General features: G+C 47.2%; 1 protein-coding gene across 1 annotated transcript in view; it reads right to left on the bottom strand.

The window, feature by feature from the left end:
* The window catches only part of LOC126184355 (uncharacterized), a 186579-nt gene extending 160245 nt beyond the window's left edge, over positions 1 to 26334 (bottom strand). The window contains exon 1 of the mRNA XM_049926735.1: positions 26069 to 26334. Within this exon, the coding sequence (XP_049782692.1) occupies positions 26069 to 26334 (266 nt within the window). The remainder of the gene's footprint in view (positions 1 to 26068) is intronic.
* Between the last annotated feature and the right edge of the window lie 371 nt (positions 26335 to 26705).

Raw genomic sequence — 26705 nt, forward strand, 5'->3', positions numbered from 1 at the left:
GTGATGGAGGCAGTGGCAATGGAAGCGAAATAAAGGTAAGGAGAGCCCATCCTTGTCATAAGACGCTCATTCATTGGTCTATTTCAAAAATAAGTGTGTGCTTAGGGAGGAGATGAGAACTTTGATCAAACAAGCTGATATGGCACTGAATTACTGAGCAGTGACCGGGAGGGCTAAATATGTGTTTACTGTAGTACAGTTCGCTTAGAAGCTCTTTAAATGGCGGTGTACTTTCATTCCCTTCGGGATATTTCTAATAAATTAAAGAGGAAGTCAGAGGGAAGGGAAAGTGGATGGGAAGGTGAAGGGGAGGCGTGTATCTTAGGATTGGGGGTATGGCCTATGATGACATCATGATGTGTTGTCTTTCCCCTGCACTTAGGCACCCTAAAGGTCAAAGGTCATATTTATTCCAGAATGCCTCTTGCTGTTCTCTCATGTCCCAAAATTCCTATTAGTCTCTACTGCCTGCTGTTGTTTGAATGGAGGGTTACTGTAAGGTGACAGCATGAATTTGTATTTGTAGTGACACAAAGATACTTTTCAGAAAGTCATGAGACATAAACAATGCAAGGTGGTTCACACAAACTTCTCGTTTAATTTACATAGGACTAAACGAGTACCAGGCATTGCCTGTATATGTTTTTGGTCCAATTTTCTGTTAATCCTTCTCCTCCTTCCCTCTCTCTCAGTCCACCTCCTCCACCACCCCCTTTCTGTCCATCTTCTCCACCCTTTCTCTCTGTCCACCTCCTCCATCACCCCCTTTCTGTCCATCTTCTCCACCATTTCTCTCTGTCCACTTCCTCCATCACCCCCTTTCCATCCATCTTCTCCACCCTTTCTCTCTGTCCACCTCCTCCATCACCCCCTTTCTGTCCATCTTCTCCACCATTTCTCTCTGTCCACCTCCTCCATCAACCCCTTTCTGTCCATCTTCTCCACCCTTTCTCTCTGTCCACCTCCACCCTCACCCCCTTTCTGTCCCTCTTCTCCACCATATCTCTCTTTCCACCTCCTCCATCACCCCCTTTCTGTCCATCTTCTCCACCCTTTCTCTCTGTCCACCTCTTCCATCACCCACTTTCTGTCAATCTTCTCCACTCTTTCCCTCAGTCCACATCCACCCTCACCCCTTTTCTGTCCACCTTCTCCACCCTTTCCCACTGTCCACCTCCTCCATCACCCCCTTTCAGTCCATCTTCTCCACCCTTTCTCTCTGTCTACCTCCTCCATCACCCCCTTTCTGTCCATCTTCTCCACCCTTCCTCTCTGTCCACCTCCTCCATTGCCCCCTTCCTGTCCATCTTCTCCACCCTTTCTCTCTGTCCACCTCCTCCATCACCCCCATTTCTGTCCATCTTCTCCACTCTTTCCCTCTGTCCACCTCCTCCATCCCCCCCTTTCTGTCCATCTTCTCCCCCCTTTCTCTCAGTCCACCTCCACCCTCACCTTCTTTCTGTCCGTCTTCTCCACCATATCTTTCTTTCCACCTCCTCTATGACCCCCTTTCTGTCCATCTTCTCCACCCTTTCTCCCTGTCCACCTCCTCCATCAACCCCTTTCTGTCCATCTTCTCCACCCTGTCTCTCTGTCCACCTCCTCCATCACCCCCTTTCTGTCCATCTTCCCCACCCTTTCTCTCTGTCCACCTCCACCATCACCCCCTTTCTGTCCATCTTCTCCACCCTTTCTCTCTGTCCACCTCCTGCATCACCCCCTTTCTGTGCATCTTCTCCACCCTTGCTCTCAGTCCACCTTCACCCTCACCCACTTTCTGTCCATCTTCTCCAACCTTTCTCTCAGTCCACCTCAACCCTCACCAGCTTTCTGTCCACCTTCTCCACCCTTTCTCTCAGTCCACCTCTTCCATCACCCACTTCCTGTCAATCTTCTTCACCCTTGACCTCAGTCCACCTCCACCCTCACCCCTTTTCTGACCAATTTCTCCACCCTTTCCCACTGTCCTCTTCCTCCATCACCCCCTTTCTGTCCATTTTCTCCACCCATTCTCTCTGTCTACCTCCTCCATCACCCCCTTTCTGTCCATTTTCTCCACCCTTTCTCTCTGTCCACCTCCTCCATCACCCCCTTTCTGTCCATCTTCTCCACCCTTTCTCTCTGTCCACCTCCTCCATCACCCCCTTTCTGTCCATCTTCTCCACACTTTCTCTCTGTCCACCTCCTCCATCCCCCCTTTCTGTCCATCTTCTCCACCCTTTCTCTCTGTCCACCTCCTGCATCACCCCCTTTCTGTCCATCTTCTCCACTCTTTCTCTCAGTCCACCTCCACCCTCACCACTTTTGTGTCCATCTTCTCCACCCTTTCTCTCTGTACACCTCCTCCATCATCCCCTTTCTGTCCATCTTCTCTACCCTTTCTCTGTCCACCTCCACCCCCATCCCCTTTCTGTCCATCTTCTCCACCCTTTCTCTCAGTCCACCTCCACCCTCACCCCATTTCTGTCCATCTTCTCCACCCTTTCTCTCTGTCCACCTCCTCCGTCACCCCCTTTCTGTCCATCATCTCCACCCTTTCTCTCAGTCCACCTCCATCCTCACCCCTTTTGTGTCCATCTTCTCCACCCTTTCTCTCTGTCCACCTCCTCCATCACCCCCTTTCTGTCCATCTTCTCCACCCTTTCTCTCTGTCCAACTCCACCCTCATCCCCTTTCTGTCCATCTTCTCCACCTTTTCTCTCAGTCCACCTCCACCCTCACCCCCTTTCTGTCCCTCTTCCCCACCCTTTCTCTCTGTCCACCTCCTCCATCACCCCCTTTCTGTCCATCTTCTCCACCCTTTCTCTCTGTCCACCTCCACCCTCACCCCCTTTCTGTTCGTCTTCTCCACCATATCTCTCTTTCCACCTCCTCCCTCACCCCCTTTCTGTCCATCTTCTCCACCCTTTCTCCCTGTCCACCTCCTGAATCACCCCCTTTCTGTCCATCTTCTCCACCCTGTCTTTCTGTCCACCTTCTCCATCACCCCCTTTCTGTCCATCTGCTCCACCCTTTCTCTCTGTCCACCACCTCCATCACCCCCTTTCTGTCCATCATCTCCACTCTTTCTCTCTGTCCACCTTCTCCATCACCCCCTTTCTGTCCATCCTCTCCACCCTTTCCCTCTGTACACCTCCTCCATCACCCTCACTCTCTGCCCATCTCCTTCTGCCCCTCTCTCTGTCCATCTCCTCCCCCCGCCTATCTCCATCCATCTACTTTTCCCTCCTCTGTCTATCTGCTGCTTCCCCCTCTGTCCATCATCTCCTCCCCTCTCTAATTCCACCTCCTCCTCCTCCTCCTCCTCCTCCCTCCCTTACCCATCTTCTCCTCCCTCCTCTCTCTGCTCATCTCTTCTTCCCACTCTCTCTGCTACCTCTTCCGCCGCCAGTCTCTGCCCAGCTCTTTCTCTTTCCAATCACTGTCCATCTCCTTCTTTCCCCTCACTCTGCCCATTTCCTGCTCCACTTCTCTCTGCCCATCTCCTCCTCGCCCTAGCTATGTCCATCTCCTCCTCCCCCTCACTATCTTTCCATCTCCTCCCCTATTCTCTCTCCACGTCATCATGCTCACCCCACTAGGAGGCTGGTCGTTTTTTCCAGTTCGTAACTAATCTGTGCACCAAATTTCGTTGAAATCTTTCTAGAACTTTTGGATGAGCTTTTTACCCATGGCTTTGCCAGTGTACGCAAATGTCAAATATATTTCTCGTATATTTATATATTTCACACTTATTTGTACATAATCTGCATCTTTCACCTGTGTATCTAGCAAATTTCGTCTAGTAGTTTCAGTTTTACGCAACTCAATGTTTATGATGTATCTCCTGAACAATGTGGTGTAAAATTATATAATTTTGCAGGTACATCAAGTGATATACGTGGATACTGTCTGCGAAATGTGTTGTGAACAGAAATAGTAGTAAGAAGTAATAAATTAAAAGTCCGGCCCGATGTAGCTCAGTGTTTATGACGTCATATCTCCTGAACTTCATGTTGTACAATGATACAACTTTGATGATTCAGTGGTGTATGTCTCCAATGTCTGCAGAATGTGTCGTTAGTAAATTTATTAGTAAAGAACGAAAAAAATTAAAAACTGATACTTCATGCGACTGTTTTACTAAATGATCAACAAAAGTGCAGTAAGCGATGAACTATTTTCTTTTCACCATTTTGTAGGAGCTGTCAGCGAGAATAAGCTCCGTAAAGGTTTGAAACTGTATGTAAAGTTTGATGCAAGTCACTAAGTGCTATCATTCTCAAATACTAAATAACTAGAACGTGGGTACTAGCGTGTCGTGGTCTACATTGCTTTTTCTCCACCACCCCCTAGATTTGTAGTTCGTAGTTAGCCCAACAACGAATCTTTTCCAGAGAGCAGTTAATACGAGCATGTGTACCAAGTTTCACTGCAATCGGCTCAGTGTCACAGGAGAAGATGTGGGACATACATGCATACATAACTTATATATACATATATATATATATATATATATATATATATATATATATATATATATATACACTCCTGGAAATTGAAATAAGAACACCGTGAATTCATTGTCCCAGGAAGGGGAAACTTTATTGACACATTCCTGGGGTCAGATACATCACATGATCACACTGACAGAACCACAGGCACATAGACACAGGCAACAGAGCATGCACAATGTCGGCACTAGTACAGTGTATATCCACCTTTCGCAGCAATGCAGGCTGCTATTCTCCCATGGAGACGATCGTAGAGATGCTGGATGTAGTCCTGTGGAACGGCTTGCCATGCCATTTCCACCTGGCGCCTCAGTTGGACCAGCGTTCGTGCTGGACGTGCAGACCGCGTGAGACGACGCTTCATCCAGTCCCAAACATGCTCAATGGGGGACAGATCCGGAGATCTTGCTGGCCAGGGTAGTTGACTTACACCTTCTAGAGCACGTTGGGTGGCACGGGATACATGCGGACGTGCATTGTCCTGTTGGAACAGCAAGTTCCCTTGCCGGTCTAGGAATGGTAGAACGATGGGTTCGATGACGGTTTGGATGTACCGTGCACTATTCAGTGTTCCCTCGACGATCACCAGTGGTGTACGGCCAGTGTAGGAGATCGCTCCCCACACCATGATGCCGGGTGTTGGCCCTGTGTGCCTCGGTCGTATGCAGTCCTGATTGTGGCGCTCACCTGCACGGCGCCAAACACACATACGACCATCATTGGCACCAAGGCAGAAGCGACTCTCATCGCTGAAGACGACACGTCTCCATTCGTCCCTCCATTCACGCCTGTCGCGACACCACTGGAGGCGGGCTGCACGATGTTGGGGCGTGAGCGGAAGACGGCCTAACGGTGTGCGGGACCGTAGCCCAGCTTCATGGAGACGGTTGCGAATGGTCCTCGCCGATACCCCAGGAGCAACAGTGTCCCTAATTTGCTGGGAAGTGGCGGTGCGGTCCCCTACGGCACTGCGTAGGATCCTACGGTCTTGGCGTGCATCCGTGCGTCGCTGCGGTCCGGTCCCAGGTCGACGGGCACGTGCACCTTCCGCCGACCACTGGCGACAACATCGATGTACTGTGGAGACCTCACGCCCCACGTGTTGAGCAATTCGGCGGTACGTCCACCCGGCCTCCCGCATGCCCACTATACGCCCTCGCTCAAAGTCCGTCAACTGCACATACGGTTCACGTCCACGCTGTCGCGGCATGCTACCAGCGTTAAAGACTGCGATGGAGCTCCGTATGCCACGGCAAACTGGCTGACACTGACGGCGGCGGTGCACAAATGCTGCGCAGCTAGCGCCATTCGACGGCCAACACCGCGGTTCCTGGTGTGTCCGCTGTGCCGTGCGTGTGATCATTGCTTGTACAGCCCTCTCGCAGTGTCCGGAGCAAGTATGGTGGGACTGACACACCGGTGTCAATGTGTTCTTTTTTCCATTGCCAGGAGTATATATCACAAAAAGTTTTGTATCACCGCGGTTTTGAGAGTTCCGGAACCTGTACAGAAAATTGGAATATAAATCAACATAAACATCATTTCCACCCTTTTTATAGCTCATGAAAACCACACATCGCATGTTGTACCACCATACAGCGAGACCTTCAGAGGTGGTGGTCCAGATTTCTGTACACACCGGTACCTTTAATACCCAGTAGCACGTCCTCTTAAATTGATGCATGCCTGTATTCGTCGTTCCATACTATCCACAAGTTCATCAAGCACTGTTGGTCCAGATTGTCCCACTCCTCAACGGCGATTCGGCGTAGATCCCTCAGAGTGGTTGGTGAGTCACGTCGTCTATAAACAGCCATTTCCAATATATTCCAGGCATGTTCTATAGGGTACATGTCTGGAGAACACGCTGGTCACACTAGTAAATCGATGTCGTTATCCTCAAGGATGTCATTCACAAGATGCGCACGATGGGGGTGCGAATGGTCGTCCATGAAGACGAATGCCTCACCAATATGCTGCCGATATGGTCGCACTATCGGTCGGAGGACATTCACGTATCGTTCAGCCATTACGGCGCCTTCCATGACCACCAGTGGCGTACGTCGGCCCCACGTAATGGAACCCCAAAACATCAGGGAACCTCCACCTTGCTGCAATCGCTGGACAGTGTGTCTAAGGCGTTCAGCCTGACCGTGTTGCCTCCACATACGTCTCCGACAATTGTCTGGTAGAAGACATATGCGACACTCATCAGTGAAGAGAACGTGATGCTAATCCTGAGCGGTCCATTCGGCATGTTGATGGGCCCATCTGTACCGCGCTGCATGGTGTCGTGGTTGCAAAGATGGACCTCGCCATGGACGTCGGGAGTGAATTTCAGCATCATGCAGCCTATTGCGTAGAGTTTGAGTCGTAACACGACGTCCTGGGGCTGCACGATAAGCAGTACTCAACATGGTGACATCGCTGTCAGTGTTCCTCCGAGCCATAATCCGTAGGTAGCGGTCATCCACTGCAGTAGTGGCCCTGTCTCTCTGTATATCCTCCATATCCTAACAACATCGCTTTGCTTCACTCCGAGACGCCTGGATACTTCTCTTGTTGAGAGCCCTTCCAGGCACAAAGTGACAATGCGGACGCGATCGAACCGCGTTATTGACCGTCTAGGTGTGGTTGAACTACAGATAACACGAGCCGTGTACCTCCTTCGAGGTGGTATTACTGGAAGTGATCGACTGTCGGAGCCCTTCCGTCTAATAGGCGCTGCTCATGCATGGTTGTTTACATCTTTGGGTGGATTTAGTGACATCTCTGAACAGTCCAAGGGACTGTGTCTGTCATACAGTATCCACAGTCAACGTCTGTCTTCAGGAGTTCTGGTAACTGGGGTGATGCAAAACTTTTTTTGATGTGTATATATGTACTGAGGAGCCAAAGAAACTGGTGCACCTGCCTAATATCGTGTAGGAACCCGCGAACACGCACTAGTACCGCAACACGACGTGGCACGGACTCGACTAACATCTGAAGTAGTGCTGGAGGGAACTGACACCATGAATGCTGCAGGGCTGCCCATAAATCAATAAGGTCGGCCAGATAGGCCGAGCGGTTCTAGGCGCTACAGTCTGGAGCTGCGCGACCGCTCCGGTCGCAGGTTCGAATTCTGCCTCGGGCATGGATGTGTGTGATGTTCTTAGGTTAGTTAGGTTTAAGTAGTTCTAAGTTCTAGAGGACTCATGACTTCAGAAGTTAAGTCCCATAGTGCTCAGAGCCATTTGAACCATTTGAGCCATAAATCAGTAAGGGTACGAGGGTGTGGAAAGCACGTTGTTAGGCATCCCAGATATGCTCAATAATGTTCATGTCTGGGGAGTTTGATGGCCAGCGGAGGTGTTTAAACTCATAAGAGTGTTCCTGGAGCCATTTTGTAGCATTTCTGGACGTGAGAGGTGTCGCATTGTCCTGCTGGAATTGCCCAAGTCCGTCAGAACGTACAATAGAGATGAATGCATGCAGGTGATCGGACAGGATGCTTACGTACCTGTCGGATTCGTATCTAGACGTATCTGGAGTCTCATATCACTCCAACTGGACACGCCCCACACCATTACAGAGCCTCCACCAGCTTGAACAGTCCCCTCTTGACATGCAGGGTCCATGGATTCATCAGATTGTCTCCATACCCGTACACGGCCGTCCGCTCGATACCATTTGAAACGAGACTCGTCCGATCAGGCAACATGTATCTGGTAATCAACAGTCCAATTTCGCCCAGGTGAGGCGTAAAGCTTTGTGGTGTGCAGTCATCAAGGATACTCGAGTGGGTCTTCGGCTCCAAAAGGCCATATCAATGATGTTTCGTTGAATGGTTTGCAAGCTGACATATGTTGATGGCCCACTGCTGAAATCTGCAGCAATTTGCGGAAGGGCTGCACTTCTGTCTCACTGAATGATTCTCTTCAGTCATTGTTGATCCCGTTCTTGCAGGATCTCTTTCCGGCTGCAGTGATGCCAGAGATTTGATGTTTTACTGGGTTCCTGATATTCACAGTACACTGGCGAAATGCTCGTACGGGAATATCCCCACTTCATTCCTACCTCTGAGATGCTGTGTCCCATCGACTACAACACCATGTTCAAACTCACTTAAATCTTCATAGCCTGTCACTGTAGCTGCAGTAACCGATCTAACAACCGCGTCATTTTCTTTTTTTCTTTCCTTTATTGTTTTTCCAATTCCCCATATGAGGCGGGCTAGCAGCAGCATAGGCGCTACTCTTCAGCCAAGGAACGTTACAGATGTACATGAAGACATTTAAAAACAATAAAAAGGAGAAACGTGGGTGAACATAGGTATGGAGGAGGGGGAACATAATGGAAGAAAGAATATAAAAGAAAGTGTGATTGTGAAATAGAGATAAAAAACAAAAAGCATTTTACACAAAAAACCACACACTGTAAGAAGTAAAAGACACAAGTCCAAGTATGTACAGAGCACAGAAACTCACAGGACGATTAAAACAGCAACATGATAGGTGGTGTATCACAGAACAACCACAGACAGCAAAACTATATAAAAGTCGAGCACACAATTAAAAACCACATCACTGGACGACAATGTAGAACTGCACTGAACACAACACTGACACAGCACACCCGATGATGGATAAAAAACTGGGAGGATCTGCTGGGGATGGGGATACAAGGGAGAAGGGAACAGGTTGGGAAGGGGTGGTGTTAGAAGGGGGCAGAGATGGGGGATGGGGGATTGGGTGGGACAGATGGGAGAGGAAGACAGCCAAGGAGGGAGTGCAGAAATTTGGGGGAGGGGGGGAAGTGGAAGGGGGAAAACCGCTCAGGGGAAGTAGGGGATGGAAAAGGGGGAGCCCTGGGGAGGGAGAAACAAGGCCAGGCTAGAGTTTGTAATAAGGGTAGACATCACAGCGAAGTTCATCATCTGGGATGGGCATGTGCTGGAAATTGCCCTGATGAAGCCTTTGAGTGCTGCTCGACGTTTCTTTGCTGTAATGAGGTTCTGAACGTGTTGCTGTAGTTATCAGTGGCGGTGGAGTTTATCCTTGTCATGTTTGTCCAGGAAGGAGCAATAGAGGCAGAGGGATTGGTGGAGGAGAAGGACAGCCCATGGAGAGAGAGTGGGATGGTGGGGGTGGATGGTTTTAGTAGGGACATGGGCCTCCACGCCTTCAGCAATGGTCTTCTGGAGGAAGGACAATATGTGGGTGATGTCGTCTGGATTGTGATAGGTAAGAAGGTGGCTTTCGACCTGGATGGCGACGGATACTGGTACGCATCCCAGTTGGCGTTTTGGTAGTCATGGACTACCTTGGGAGAGGGTGCAGGGCTGGGGCCAGAGGCAGGCGGTGATCAGATATTATTGTGAGAATAATGGGAAAGTGGTCGCTACCTGTAGGGTCAAGGATGTCTACGACAATATGCCCAAGGAGGTTGGCAGAGGCAATGACAGCATTGGGAGTGGCAATGACAACATTGCAATGGGTGTACTGAGGAAAAGGAAGAAGAGCACCTTCAACCATGGGGAGGAACTGATGCCACCAACAAAGGGCGGAAAGGAACGGCTGTGGATGTTGATGTTGGAGGCAATCACAGAGGTGGAGAAGTTGTGCTCAACATGGGAGATGAAGTCATAGGGAATAGGAGCAGTGGAGCGGATGTAGATGGTGGCACAGGCGATGGTGAGGGAGGAAAAAAAGAAGCTGAGGATGAGGTTTTTGGTGGGGTCATTGAGAAGGGGTTGTGTGCTTGAGGTGGCCGATGGCGACTCCACCTTGCACTCAGGGACCAGGATCATCTGTTCAGTGGAGGATATAGGGAGAGGTATGGACAGTAGTGAGGGGCTGGAGACGGGTTTCATTCAGGAGGAAGGTGTCAACCTGGTGTTGGGAGATGGGGTTCATGAGGAGGTATTTGTTGGTGCAGAAGAAGTGGATGTTCTGGAAGAGGATGCTACACTAGTGCCGCACCGTGACTGGAAGAGGGGGGGGGGAGGGAGAGGAGAGAAGAGGAGAGGAGAGGCTTAAACCAGGGTGTCTAGGCAGGTGAAGGTGAAGTGGGCTCGGTAGTGGGATAAGGTGGCGGAAGTGTTGAGTTAAAAGACAGAGCAGATGGCAAGGGTAATCTGTTGGAGGGTGTAAGGGGGGGGGGGGGGTTGGAAAGGGTGGATGTTTTGTAGGGCTATGGTTAAGAAACGGATGATGTCTTCAGCCATAGGGGGTGGACAGAGGGAATTGTCGGGTGGATCTACGTCTACATCTACATACATACTCCGCAATCCAACATACGGTGCGTGGTGGAGGGTACCTCGTACCACAACTAGCATCTTCTCTCCCTGTTCCACTCCCAAACATAACGAGGGAAAAATGACTGCCTATATGCCTCTGTATGAGCCCTAATCTCTCTTATCTTATCTTTGTGGTATTTCCGCGAAATGTAAGTTGGCGACAGTAAAATTGTACTGTAGTCAGCCTGAAATACTGGTTCTCTAAATTTCCTCAGTAGCGATTCACGAAAAGAACGCCTCCTTTCCTCTAGAGACTCCCACCCGAGTTCCTGAAGCATTTCAGTAACACTCGCGTGATGATCAAACCTACCAGTAACAAATCTAGCAGCCCGCCTCTCAATTGCTTCTATGTCCTCCCTCAATCCGACCTGATAGGGATCCCAAACGCTCGAGCAGTACTCAAGGATAGGTCGTATTAGTGTTTTATAAGCGGTCTCCTTTACTGATGAACCACATCTTCCCAAAATTCTACCAATGAACCGAAGACGACTATCTGCCTTCCCCACAACTGGATGGGGGGTGAGTCGATGGGATGGGTGGGGACAGTAAGCTAGGGGATGGCAGGAGGGGGATAACTTTAAATTTGTAGGAGTAGGTGGGATGTGGTCCATTGCAGGTGTTACAGGATGGAGGGGTGGCGAGGTTGTGACAGTTTTTGAGGAAAACGACTGCGCCAGACACTTGTCTTGTATAGGCGTTGCTGACCGCAGCGCCGTATTCTGTCTGTTTACATACATCTGTATTTGAATACGCTTGCCAGTTTCTTCGGCGCTTCAGAATATATATAATGTGTATGGATTACACCGTTATGTTGTTAAGTAACAATTTTTCTTTAAATACGCGTGTTGATTTTCAACGTCTCACAATATCATGTACAGTATGTACTTACAACTTAACATAAGTTTTATGTAATAAATAATATTAGTGAAATCAGAGTACAAATTTCTAGAAATTGCTAATACACACTTGAAGCGCCAGGCAGGTCCTGTGTAGTCGACGACATCCCAGCGGTTCTTTTTCATGATGAGCGATGACCCAGACACTTGTGAGAGGTCCCGTTGCATTAATTCAATCATACCACCGTACGTTCCGTTGTGCAAGTAGCCCCATGTTTTGACTGGTACCACCCGTAATCTGCACAGATACAGAAAACTTGTGACTAATTTAGTTCAGTATCGTAATATCTGATAACAGGTGCTAATTTACTTCAGTATCGTAATATCTGATAACAGATACAGTACATATATTAAACCAACAGGAGGTAAACGTTTAAAGCTCTCCAAAGTGACAAATATAAGCAACTGATTAGTCGCATTCATGCTAACTAAGATTTTGTCTACCTTCAGGGATGTTAAGACCGTTGCCACTTGAGAGTCTGTTGTGTTTACAGAAACTAAAGAAGCAGTAATTGCCTATTTATGGCACACATGTAGCACTGTAATTCAAATGTCGTAGTAGCCTGCAGTGTGGATATCCAGCATCAACATTGATGACATAACTCTTTGGCATTCCAGATTTCACATTAACAAAACTTCTGAAATCCTTACAGTGTGCCTAGACAGTGACTTAGCTAATGCACAGGCAATTAGTATCCGAAAACGCAAACACCATCACTTTCATACTCGTTTTGTAAATAAAATCGCTTTTTCCAGTTGCAACTTGATTTACCTTTTCCAGACGCGTTTCGCCTTTTTCTTGCTCAAAGGCATCTTCAGTGGGATCTATAACGATACAGTTTTGTCATTTTTAGATTATCATCGTTATACAGTTTTGTTATTTTTACAGTATCAACGTTAAGCAAGAAAAAGGCGAAACGCATCTGGGAAAAATAAATTAAATAGCAGAAAGAAAAGGCGGTTTTATGTTCAAAACAAGTATTTCTGTGCTTCCTGTGGAGGATGACCACGCAAACAAACTTGGTTACCATCACTTCCACTAGCTTTTTTCTTTTTTATCATAGTTTGTGGCAGCGCAAACACCCGCAGCTAAGACAGAAGCCAATGCTTAACACGAAACTATCCACCTGAAAACTTAATGATGCTAATGATATCGCATAGGACTTTGACCTGAAAAACTTGACCGTGCCATAATCTGATTATAGTAGTTAACTTTAATTCTGAACACTAATTCAAATCTTCTGTAAACAAGCATAAACTCCGACTAACTTGGAAACCATTAACAGTGTCTTAAAACGCCAGAAAACAGAATTACTGTTGTCAGTGATAAGCCATTACTATGTGAATAGAAAATACTATATGGATATTAAAGTTTCCTCTCTACAGAAATTTAATAAACTACTCACACTGTGTTTTCATGTTTTAAATACTACCATTAAACAGTATTAAACTACTTTTATTACTCAATGGAGCTAAATGCGTATGATCAGAACAGAATTTTTATCACAGTCGCAACAGACGATATATGACCTATATTACTTGTATAGCTGCGACTTCGGAAAAGAGGCCTAAAACAGTCACGACAACACGTATAGTCTTGTTGGAGTTGGATCCAAAGCGAACATATCATGCGATTACATTCCAGATGAGCTTGGCAGTATTCAAATGATGTAACCATGGGGGCGATACATGTACCATAACTTCCTGGAGCACTCCTGACATCATTTGGCGGATTTTGGAGTACTAGAGTGGTCATGTTCTTGCAGTAGATGTAGACCATCTGCGGGTTGCCGTTGGCGAACGTGCGGGTACTTACGATCGCAAGATGCAGACGCAGTAGAGGTCCTCTTACATCATATGTCAACATCTCCACGTCAAAATGAAACATCCAATAAATATAACTGATCCATGACAGTGGATATATGAGAACGACAATATTTCGTGGTAATAAGTGGTAGTTTCAAGCTACTGAGACCTTTGAGGTCTTCAAACTACTGTAGCTTGTAATTCTCCGAAAATCGACAACACAACTGACATTCCTATGTTAAAATTTGGAACGTTTAATTATTGTTTTATCATCTCTGTAAAGTCATACAGCATAGAAGAGTGCGCACATTTAATGTGCAAATACAAGTACTGTTAAGGAGAACATGCAATTTTCTTTAAAATATACCATACAGTTGTTCCTGATACAAACAAGAAGGTATAGAAGGCTGTAGAAATTAAAGAGCAACATAAAGATAATCATTACTTACGTTGACCCAGAGACGAAAACGTTTTAGACAGAGTTTTTTCTGTTGAGATTATTCTCCTTATGGATGGTTGTACGTACCTGTAATTCAGAATATCCTTCAGGTACAAATTGACTGCATAATTTAACTTAGACATTGTGTCCAAATGTTTGTCCTCCAAACTCGTAAGTCGTTCCACTGGGCGATCCATAGGCATTTTAGTGAACTGAAATGCATACACACGTGTTTAGTACATTTGCTGGAATTTTATAATTACATCATATCCATTTTGGGCAATCTGGAAGAAAGCTTGCAAGCGATTATATCGAGGGTCCAATTCTCACAGAACTAGATATCAATTGTGAGAATCGCCAAGTCATGAATGGCAAAGATTCCTGTATTCTGACACTGGTAGAGTTTTGCAACTGTTCCCGATAGAGTTTTCTTGACAACTCAGCGTATACTGATGGTGTTGTAATAGACGTGAGTGAAGGAAGCAGTGCTTCGAATAGCTCTAGTCTTACAAGGCGTGACTTAATTCCCGTATTAGGTACCACTCAAAGTTGCTTAGATTTCTGTTGGGAGTACCATTTGCTGCCAAATCAAGACCTGAAAACTTGCGTGGATTGCAGTGGACAGATGAGTAAGAAGCTCGGCAGAAAAAGTTTTGATTCGGAATTACCATTCCAGTTATATTGCACAAAATGCCCGAAAAGAAGTAGTATAAGGAGAAATACGGAGTTCGACAACTGCAAATTGACAATTCATCAGAGTGTCATCTTGGTGGTTTGCTGGGTTAAGGACTACATATTGGAGAACATAGCCTCAGAAATAGGACTATCTGCAAAACTGTGTGTGATTACTACGGATCCTGCTGCGAAGTGTTCTACGCGAATTGTGACCAATGATAGTGCTTCGATAGACGGTAACAACAAAACTGTGAATCGATGAGTCACACATAACTACCAGGAAGTATGAAAAAGGACGACCTTTGAAGACCGAATGTGAGCAGATTTGATTATTTGGAGGTACTGAGAGGATATCGAAGAAATATTATTATTATCCCAGGTCAAAACGAACTTTAGTACCTCTTATAAAGTACTTCACCATGCCTGGAATGGGAGTAATTACAGACGGATGGAAAACTTATAAGCCACTCAAGAAGGAAGGTTTTGACCACGAATTTGTGAATCATTCACTGTCAATCGTTTCCTCTGATGCTCCGTTGGCACAGAGCATCGACCGTCTTTGGAAATCTCTCAAGTCGTCTACCAGAAGAGAAGGCCGACCAGGAGAACGTGACTAACTGTACATCTTTCAATACACCTACTTCCACAATCTGAGATTGCTTGGTATAAAACTTCCTAGAGACACTGTACCAATCTTTTACGAGACATAGCTAGAGTATATCCTGATTATGGAAAGAAAGGATTCCTACCGGCAGAATTGTCCAAGACGAAAGTGTCAGTGACGAATAAGGTAAGTGAAATTACATCTAATCATCGCCTGATATTTATACATTGTCATCTTTTTTGGTAACTCTATAAAAAAAATCCATCTCGTTCATCTTTTGCCGTTCTCGTCTTTATCGCTGTAAACATAGTCGGTATCTGGTTCCGTGACAGTCGCATCTTCGATGTATATCATTTGCAAGTCTTCTTCCAAATTACCTCATTTTGAATAGTCTTTAATAAAATTATTATATAAGTGTTTAACACTCTAACCGATATGTATATCTACATAAGAGACGCTGTTTTTTTGACATAGTCCATAGAAAATAAAGACACAAACACAGAAGGCCGGAAATCCTAAAAGTAGATTACAATTATTTCTTTAAGACTAGGGAAGTATTTAAGATTAAATTAAGCAACAAACATCTTAGGGAACGAAAATGATGAAGATGTAGAAGGCAGGGTCAGTTATTTAATATAGATAGTCACATAAATAGTAAAAGATGTTGCGAAAGACAAATGGAGAGAAAATTTCAAATGGAAGAAAGCAACATTTAAAGTGAAGCTGAGAGCTTTAGCAAAAGACAATACGAACATAACGGAATATGATGAATTAAACAAAATTATTCGGAAATGTCTGTGAGAGTATATGGGTGGCTAGAATGAATACTTGGTATGAAGAAAACAAAACACCGAGCGATGTGGTGCAGTGGTTTAGCACACTGGACTCGCATTTCAGAGGATGATGGTTCAAACCCGCTTCCAGCCATCCTGATTTAGATTTTCCGTGATTTCCCTAAAGCACTTCAGGTAAGCCGGGATGGATTCTTTGAAAGGCCACGGCCGATTTCCTTGCTCATCCTTCCCTAATCTGAGTTTCTGCCCCGTCTCTAATGACCTCGTTGTTGACTGGACGTTAAACACTAATCTCCAACTTCCTCCGAAAACAAAACAATATTTTATGTTGAGTAGATATCGCGTTTCATTAGTTGAGATGGTAGACTGCGCAGTAACAAAGAAAGAGAAAAAAACTGGTAAACATTCGAAGATTTATTTAAATGTTTTGTATGGTCCAATAGATGACGTAGAAACATTGATAATTAAAGACGAAGATAATGAAACGGTAGACACATAAAAGATGAGGTATAGACATCCTTTCGAAGGATGAATAAAGGAAAATCACTGGGAAACCTGTGTTTATAGAAATGACTAAAACCATATGAAAGAAACACAAAAGGAACGTGTAAAATTACTTACAAAAATCAGCGAACGAATAAAGATTTTAATCAAGCAAAAGAATAAGCTGGCTTTATAAATGGATGTAGTCCAACGGACCATTTGCAAAATGTGAACAAAATTATAGAACGGACCAATATGTATGAAAAATCGTATTGTCTGGGCCATTGGCGAAATGTGACCGAAATTCCAGAATGGACCAATAAGGATGAATAAGAGATTTATGTGAGTTTCATACTATCTATTAAGCTTTTGAGTCAATTTAAAACGAAATCTGTACTAACAGTTGTTGAGAAACGAGGCGTCGTCCTATCTAAAGATGCCAGAAGAATAGACAATGGAGAAAAGAAAAGTAACAAATCGCAAAGTGCGTCGTTTTATTACAGCAGAGCAGATCTAGATTTCAACAATTACACAGTCATCTTCACTGCATATAACAACAAGTAACATTAGACCAGAGTGTCACGTAGGAAACTCCGGATCTCAGTCTATTCAGGGACTTTCAAGTTGTCCATTCCCCGTCATGCCCTGGATGTAAAGCTTCAACAACTCTTTTCTCACCAGGGGGAAGGTAGGTCGCAGCCCTCCATTATTATAACCTAGCTTTTTCACAGGGGTTCTAAGTTCCTTTGTGTCCTAAGGAAATTCTTCCTTGACTTCAGTCGTTGAGAATGTGGTTCATGCCCGTACAGAGAATGGGTAATTTCCTTTTCTACTGTCTTTCTTTCCTTGTTCGCAGCTCTCTCTTTTCGAACAGGTGGTGGTGCTATTCCTGCGAGGTGATAAAGCCATTCGACTGGATAGGATTTCAAGCAACCTGTTATAATTCTGCAGGTTTCGTTGAGAGCTACATCCACCTGTTTGGCATGAGTTGAATTATACCAAACAGGACAGGCATACTCTGCCGCAGAATAGCATAGTGTCATTGCAGATGCTCGGATTCATCACTCCTAATAACTCGTTTACAGTCATCCACTCTCCAGTGGCATCGCTCATAAACACCACCTAAAGCGTCACTTAGAAATGACTACAAAAATATGTGTCTTATAAGGAGTTGGTCATTCATTCTACACAACTCCTTCTAACTTCCAAAACATAGACGTTGTGCTAACTGGACTGCTGATTCCTTCCACAGATTTCATCTGATTTCTCACAAGCACTCTCTACAATGCTCGACGGTTCCTTTCCGTCAGTAAATGTGACAGCCTTGTCTAGGTTTACATGCGTTTGTTCCTGCACGTTTCAACTTCACGATCCTATCATCAACAGTCGACATTTTAGAAGTGGCATTTTGAAACGTGATGCATTCTGCCGGACATCAGCGTCGTTCATGCACAGTATTTCGTCAACGTGACTCGTTATCTTCATTAGGTGCTGCCTGAGACAGCTCGTCGAGTGCAACAGACCTAGTATTTATACCTACAGCCTTCCCCCTCCTTGTCAAGCCGAGTGCTGAGTTCCGTCTACAGTCCGGTGCAGTTCCAAGTGTTCCTTCTGCGGTCCGCTCGCGCTAGATACGTTCTTAGGCGTTCCATCTTCAGTTTAGTGCACCAGGTCGAGCGCTGGCGTTTCATCTTCGGTCCAGTGGACCTATCCGCGAGTTTGCGTTCCATTGTTAGTCAGCTGTGGTTCTAAGTGTTCCCTCTGCATTCCGCTCCCTCTACAACCAATCTTAGGCTTCTCTCTTTGCTCCCGCGTGCCTCACCTGGGCCCGACAATGGACTCCTGATGATTGGAAACATGTTGAATGGTCGGACGAGTCTCGTATCAAATTCTATTGAGTGGATGGACGCGTACAGGTATGGGGACCACCTCACAAATCCATGGACCTTGCATGTCAGCAGAGGATTGTTCAAGCTGGTGGAGGCTCTATAGTGGCGTGAGGCGTATGCAGTTGGAGTGAGGTGGGACCCCTGATACGTCTAGATATGACTCTGACAGGTGACACGTACGTAAGCATCCTGTCTGATCACCTACATCCATACATGTCCATTGCGCATTCCGACGGACTTGGGCAATTCCAGCGGGACAACACGACACCTCAGGAGTGTACATCGCCCAGCTCGAGGCACACTTCGCAGCATACAGCATACTAGGCACAGAGCGGCTTGCTTTTTTTATTGCCAACGCGGGTGTTGTGTTATACCGTGTGCTCGTCAAGTTGTTTCTCACCACCCGCTCAGAAACTAAAACGTACGACGAAGTGATTGATGCTTTGAACTCGCACTTCTGTGACAGTATAAATGTTGTAGCTACACGTTAGAAATTCTTTCGTCTCCGGCGTGGCCCTACTCAGTCTAATAAATGTTGGTTAGCGGATCTTCAGGGACTAACTCCTGATTGTGACTTTAATTTCTCATGTGGACGCTCATATGCGGATATGATTAGAGACGCTATTGGGCAGAATGTAGCGGATCACCGCATCCGCGCACAAATCCTCCGATTTAAAAACCCGTCTTTGCAGGAAGTAGTGGACTTGCTAGACAGACAAGATACATTAGACACGGCTACTTCCGCGTACGACGTGACCCCGGGTGTGTGTACTGTGAGCACGGCACAATACGTGCCCTCCCGCGCGGTCGCAGCACGGCCAGCCACTTCACGCCGCTCCCGCGCACGTAAACACGTTTCAAACCAGGCACCCACTAAGAAACTGAAATCATGTCCGAACTACTTTCGTGCCCACCCACGGGACGGTTGCCCATTCCGTCAAGCAAAGTGTTACTTTTGTAATAAGAATGGACATGTGCAAGCTGTATGTAGTAAGAGAAACTCTAATTCACCACTTGTCTCCCGTTCGCGTGACTCGCGTGGGCGTCACCGCAACGGCAACCGCCATAATCAGGATTCACATCAGCCTATGGACGTTAATGCCATTTATTCAAAGCCTTCTGTTTCCCGTGCTTCGACAGCTCGTCGTGTTTCGCCAGACACTTCCTCTCGCATTCAGCGCCATGCGAGGAAACCGTTTGTGACTTTGAACATTTGTGGACGTTCTGTTCGCTTGCAGCTGGACACTGGTGCGTCAGTTTCTTTACTGAACAAATCAACTTATGACTTGCTTGGTTCGCCCCCGCTTCGTCGTTCACATTCCACACTGACTGCATCTACTGGACAGGAAATCTCAGAGCTCGGCGTGTGTAGTTTACAAGCCACGTATGGTGCAACGACCCGTACAGTGTCTTTCCATGTGCTCAGCTCTCGTGATGCTACGAACATTTTTGGCATAGACACATTTGACCTTTTTGGCCTCGCAATTCAGAACAATGTACTTTGCATCAACACTAGTGACCATGCAGACAGTGTTGCCGCACTATGCGATGATTTTGCTGAACTCTTTTCTGATGGCCTTGGTTGCGCCACAGACTTTGCAGCGCATGGTGCAGTTAAAGGCAATGCCATGCCTATTTTCCGGCGCGCACGCCCGGTACCGCACGCACTGTGCGACACCGTAGCTGCAGAACTTACGCATTTGCCAGACACTGGTGTCATTGAACCTGTTTCTGCTTCGCCATGGGCTTCCCCTATAGTGTGTGTGAAAAATCCAAACGATCGTCTCCGTATTTGTGCTGACTTTAAGTCTACAGTAAATCCCCAGACAGTGGTAGCTACGTTTCCCTTATCGCATCCTGAAGACATTTTTGATAAGCTTGGTGCGGGAAAATTCTTTTCCACGATTGACTTGCGGGACGCATACTTTCAGATTCCGCTCGACGAACAGTCGCAGCGCTATTTTGTGCTAAACACCCATCTTGGCTTGTTCAAGTTTCGCTGATTTCCGTTCGGTTGTGCTTCGGCTCCTGCAATTTTTCAGTCTTACTTGCAGCAGCTGTGTGCCACTGTGCCTGGTTGCTCAAATTATCTGGACGATATAGTTGTATCAGGTCGCACACCTGACGAACATTTGCAGAATTTGCGTGCCTTATTTACTGTACTTTTGCAGGCAGGACTAAAGTGTAACAGAGACAAGTGAAATTTTTTTCAAACTGAGATTCAATATTTAGGACATATGATTAACGGACAGAGTATCCGCCCCTCGCCGTCACATTTCAATGCGATTAGAGACTTGCCAGCACCCAGGAAGCTGTAAGAACTTCAGTCTGTGTTGGGCAAAATTACATATTATATTCGGTTTATACCAAATGCAGCGCAGATTGCAGCGCCTTTGCATCGCCTTCGGCGTAAGAACGTTCCTTTTGTTTGGTCTTCGGAATGTGACGCTGCTTTCCACAAGCTCAGATTTGCTTTGTTGAGTGATCGCTGTTTGATTCCTTTCGATCCCTCCAAACCAGCTGTTTTGGCTGTCGATGCATCTCCCCACGGCATCGGAGCCGTTCTCACACTGCATTAATTCTGTCGATCGCCCGGTAACTTTGGCGTCTAAATTGCTCAATTCTGCCCCGCAAAACTATTCTCAGATCGAGAAAGAAGCTTTAACTATTGTCTATGGAGTGACTAAGTTTCGCGATTTTTTGTACGGTCGCAAGTTCTATTTGGTCACCGACCATAAGCCTTTGACGTCGTAGATGCACCCGTCAAAGCCAGTTCCGGCCCGTACTGCACAAAAGTTGCAACGTTGGTCTTTGTTTTTGTCTAACTACAATTACGAAATCTTGTTTCGACCTACGGCCCAGCATGGCAATGTTGATGCTTTGTCTCGTCTGCCTATCGGTCCTGACGAAGTGTTCGATTCTTCCGAATTGTCTTGCATGTTTATTGATTGGCAGGATAAGGAATTCGCTGATGGTTTTCTGGTGGATTTCCGTCGTATTGCTTCCGCGACAGCCGCCGACCTTCTTTGCAGATTCTTTTGCAGTATATTCGTACTCAATGGCCTCTATTTGCTACGCAGATTCGAGATCCACTTGTTCGACGTCACTTTGCGCAATGTCACAACTTATCTGTACACCACAGTGTTATCTTGTTATGAACTGACAATGATCAGTCTCGTGTGGTTGTACCTCGTTCGTTGCAGTCGGAAATCCTTCGTTTGCTGCACGCTGGTCATTGGGGTATAGTGCGGAAGAAGCAATTAGCACTTGGGTCGGCATGGATAAAGATATTGAGACTTTGCTTACTAACTGTCGCTCTTGCGCGGAGCGTCAATCTGCTCCCCGCCAGCGCTTCTTTGCGTGGCCGACAACTACTGTGCCTTGGCAGCGCGTTCATATTGATTTTGCGGGTACTTTCTGGGATACCCGCTGGTTGATAGTCATTGATGCGTACAGCAACTTTCCTTTTGTTGTGCCTATGTCTTCTACTACATCTGCCAGTACTATTCGGGCTTTGACGTCTATTTTTTGCATTGAGGGCCTTCCTGAAGTGATTGTCTCCGACAATGGCCCCCAAGTCGTGTCCACAGAGTTTGAAGCTTTCTGTGCTGCTCATGGCATTCGCCATCTAACCTCAGCCCCGTTCCACCCCGAGTTGAACGGCGAGGCTGAACGCTTTGTGCGTATGTTTAAGTCACAGATGAGCAAGTCGCGCGCCACGCACTCTCGCGAGCGCGCGCTATGGACTTTCCTTGCTTTTTATCGCTCCCAGCCGCGCGGTACCCGTTCCCCAGTGGAATTGCTACACGGCCGCGCCCATCGGTCGCTCCTGCAGCTATAGCGCCCGCCGCCGAGCGCTCCCGCTGCTTCACCTCGTTCTGGCTTGGCGCCGCGTGATTTGGTGTTATATCGCGTTTTCTCCGGCAGGCAGCGCTGGGAGCAGGGGCGCATTCTTCGCCGGCTTGGCCACGCCTTATTTGTCGTTTCTGGTCCCTCTGGCACTGGAACCAGATTCGCCTGTGCCGTCCTCAGTTTTCTGCCGCTGGTTGTTTTCCGGCAGAATTGGAAGCTTCGCAGCTTCCGCCGCCTCAGCCCACGACTCCACCGACGGAACCTCCGCCACTCGTGCCTCCGCGGGCGCGCCTGCAGTCGTCGCCGCTGCCGGTCCGTCACCTGCACCGGACGGGCGCCTCTCGCCGCCACCGCCACCGCCACAGCCCCGCCGCGGCCGCCGCCGCCGTGTTCCTCCGCAGTGCCGGAACCGACGGACGCTGAGGTTGCCGTCACGTCGCGCCGCCGTCGCCCATGGAGCTCGTTGCTCCACCTCCTCATCAGAGCATACCCAGTGGCGGTGCGTGGCCTGGGCAGTTTCTCCACGGGGCGTTTTCCTCGCCCCCTCACGAGTAATTCGAGGTCGCGGGTGGAGAGGGCTCCCCGGCAGTTCCGCTGCCCACCTCCTCAGCTGGGCCACTCCTGGATCCCTCCACCCGCCGTCGGAAGCCATACTCAACAACGGTGCGTCATTTCAGGGGGGAGGGATGTGGTATCAATAGCCATGATGCCACGGCCTAAGTGCAAGTTAAGTTGGCACTACGATAGACACCGATGACAGCGCCCTCTAGCAGGTGCTGTTGAGATCTACGAGCGCCGCTGCAGATTCTGCCCATTTGATGAAGAGCAGATGGCCGGGACACTTCGCACCTCATTAAAAAGTTATGTATTCTTTTTGCTAGAGTAAAGGTGATTTAAATTCATACTGCAGTACCGATTTGTATTACCTTTTCCTGCTCCTACCCATGCGCAGCCTTCCAGGTGGTATACAGAAATGGACAGCCCTGCAGGATTCATGGTGTCAATTCCCTTCAGCACTACTTCAGACATTAGTCGAGTCCATGCCACGTCGTGTTGCGGCACTTTAGCGTGCTCGCGGGGGCCCTACGCAATATTAGGCAGGTGTAACAGTTTCTCTGGCTCTTCAGTTGTAGAATATGCCGCTGTGACATTGGGCAACGCTGCCACCAGCCACATCTAAAAGTTACTGAAAGTGCAGAACAGACCACTTCACTTGCTCTACATCTCCATACATAAGAGCTCCATGAGGTACCAGGCATCCTCATACTCAAGAATCGCTTTAAACAGACTGCTCATACATTCCATGTATTGGTGCAGTAGTTTGAGAACAGTCAATCAGTCTTCGGTTTGGTGCATCTGGTGCTCTGTCTGTGGTTCGTTCTCCATGTCAACACTTCCGAATCGTCTTTTCGTGGGGTTTTGGCGTTGACTCCATTGCGTTTTCAGGAACTCCAGTTTAGGACTCCCGGCTCTACTGAGTTTGTATCCAGTGTGACGATTCACGAACGTTTGTCACCTTTATCTCTATAGACTCTATAACACTGTCTAATGTCTTGGAGTCTCTGCCTGAACCCTTGTATCATCATAGTATATGCCATGATTGTGTTCAAGACAGTCTCGGCAATTACTGATGTAGCTGCCTGTTTCATTCTGACGTTCTTTGTATCTGACGTCCACTGTGTTAGTTGTTTGGCCAATGTACAACATGCCACGTTGGTGAGGTAAAAGCTAAACTGGTAGAGTAAATTCACAGCTTTCGAACCTTGAAGTTCAAGCCGACTAGTGCATAAGAGAAAATTTGTAAAATATTTTACAGTGTATCCATCTATGCTTAGCTCTGTTGCAGACTGGCCTAAGCTGGCGACATGGTATCTGGTTTTCCCAAAGAGGCGAGATGATGTAAAACCGTTGCTATTTTGTGGACTTTAACACAGAAACTAGTGGTTCGGCTTCAGCAGTGGCGCCGGCCCGAGTGGCCGAGCGGTTCTAGGCCCTTCAGTTTGGAACCGCGCGACCGCTACGGTCGCAGGTTCGAATCCTGCCTCGGGCATGGATGTGTGTGATGTCCTTAGGTTAGTTAGGTTTAAGTAGTTCTAAGTTCTAGGGGACTGATGACCATAGAAGTTAAGTCCCATAGTGCTCAGAGCCATTTCAGCACTGGCAATCGGCGGGTGCTTAGATTCTGGCACGTTGACTGCAGCATCAAGAGCTGTTTAGAGAGCACTAGACAGGCCAGACAAAGCACTGCAATATTCCAACTGCAGCGGGAAACGGAACTCTTGCATGGCGAGTCAACCCGTTACCATACTCTCAGACCACAGATTTATTGCACCGAGCGCAGCTGAAAAAAGTACGTTGGCACAACAAGTGGACCGTGCACAAGTATGGATAAAAATTAATATGAGCACAAGCATGAGCAGTCTAGGAGTGCCAACAGAGATGGGAGGGCTACACCAGATGACCAGAGCAAGTGATACAGGTTTGGGCTTCCATCACAACATCATTCCATTAGTGTCGAGTTCTCCTCCTTGGACTTGGTACTTATCTGCTGGCAGACTGCCACGTAGCCCCCTTCCAGCAGCTGCCAAGACTCCTACCCTGGTGAATAGCAGCTCGAGACGCGGAGGTTCCACCGCCCGCCCTTCCGTGCCTCCGTAGGGGGCCTAGTGCCACAAGTTGTCACTCGCTGGGCAGAGTACCACCGTCGGAGACTGGCATCCCCTGCAAGGGACTCGGCAGTCTACAGTGCCGCTACCTCCATCCGCGGGTGGGCGTGTCCCAGTAACGATGCCACACGCTGCTGCATGAACTACTGGAGTCAGTACTGCGGGGTGCTTATATCACAGCGAGGTAGCCGTCAGCTAGCCGCCGTCACACGCCGCCTCTCTATTGCTCGAGTGGGTGTGGTCGACGCCTCCACTGAGACGGTAGAAGTGTAGAAAAATGAGTATTAATAAACTGTTTTAACTTTTTCATGTTATCTGCCTGAGCTACCAGAAACCTGTTCACGGGGCTTCCACACACTTCCACGATCCAACCCCGCATTTATGTGGTTCTACACCCACAGACCGCTTCATTGGAGTTACACGCTTCGCTTGGTCGGACTGAGAACCCATTTATGAACAGAAACACTTCTCACTCTGGTGTCCGTCATGTAATTATTGATCGTCGCTGGAATTAATGAAGTAGGATTTATCCACAACTCACGAGAGGAATAGAGACACTCGTAAGGACGATAAGACCAGGCAATTGCGGACGTCTGTCTTTTGTAACACCCGGAAGGCGAATGGAATTGAGTTACTTCGCGTTTAATCTGTCGTGTATGAACATTAGCAGTTAACCGTAAATTAAAGTCAGTTTGTACTGTTTGCTTGGACCCTACAGGATCACCTGCAAAATTAGTGAGTTTATTCACATCTCACTGGATCACTTCTTTGCGAACTGTAAATGTCATACCACAATGTGGCTGTTTCACGTGGGTGCTGGGTGAGTACATGTAGATGACAGAGTTGCTTTTTTATTACTGTTACAAATGAGAGTTAGAACAGAGAAAGTAAAATTTCTGGCAGTACAGTGCATGTGCATGAACTGCACCAGTAGCTCTGGTAGCTCGTTCACCACCAACAGTCTCGCCCATCCTCACGCCACAACACTCTGTCAATAGTTTTGCGATTTAATCCAGGAGACTGGCACATCGTCTCGTTATCTCGAATCTTAGGCCACAGACTGCTTGCTGCTTAAGTCCGTCATTAGAGACCTCATAGTTGAGTTGACATTAAATCCTTCTGGTTAGATATTGGTGATGAACATTTCTGGGACTGCCAGAATACGAATTAACTAGCGGTGCACCAGCGTACTTGAGTAACTCTCCCTGAGGAATTGTACGCACCACGACAGCTGCGGTGAGAGTGACCCCCTGGAAGTCGCGCACAGGTTGCAGGTCGCCGGGCCGCGTAAGGAGCCTGCCGTCAGTGGGTAGCTTGTACAGCCTGGTGCGGCCGCCGTCGGGGCGCTGCCACGTCACCATGGACGCAGGGCTCAGGCGCAGCCAGTCCGGAGGGTCAGAGTTGCTCTCCACGAGCCACGACACGTGCCCGTTCTCCAGCTGCCGCCTTGCAGACATCTGCGCACCACCAACATACGGCTTTCACTTACGTCTCACAGCATTACCATGTACAGTGATTGCAACAATATTAGTAAAGACGTTTAATGGCCCCATATGCATAGATTTTAAACAGGACGATGCCAATTTTTGCTACGAAACTATTAATAGAGATGGTTCCTAGCACTGTAGAGAGTCCTCTAGGATTCTGGAACAACATCCCAAAAAATGTAGTCATCACAATTTAACAGTATTGTCTGCACCATCATGGCGTGTTGAAAAGTAATGCCTCAGAATTTCTTATACGAAAATATTTGAAGTTTTTTTTTTTAAATAAAACAAACATCATTAGCATTCTACCTCTTTATTCTTTATGTCTGCACATTTATTTC

The sequence above is a fragment of the Schistocerca cancellata genome, chromosome 4, assembly GCF_023864275.1.
Source record: "Schistocerca cancellata isolate TAMUIC-IGC-003103 chromosome 4, iqSchCanc2.1, whole genome shotgun sequence".
In the NCBI taxonomy this organism is placed as follows: domain Eukaryota; kingdom Metazoa; phylum Arthropoda; class Insecta; order Orthoptera; family Acrididae; genus Schistocerca; species Schistocerca cancellata.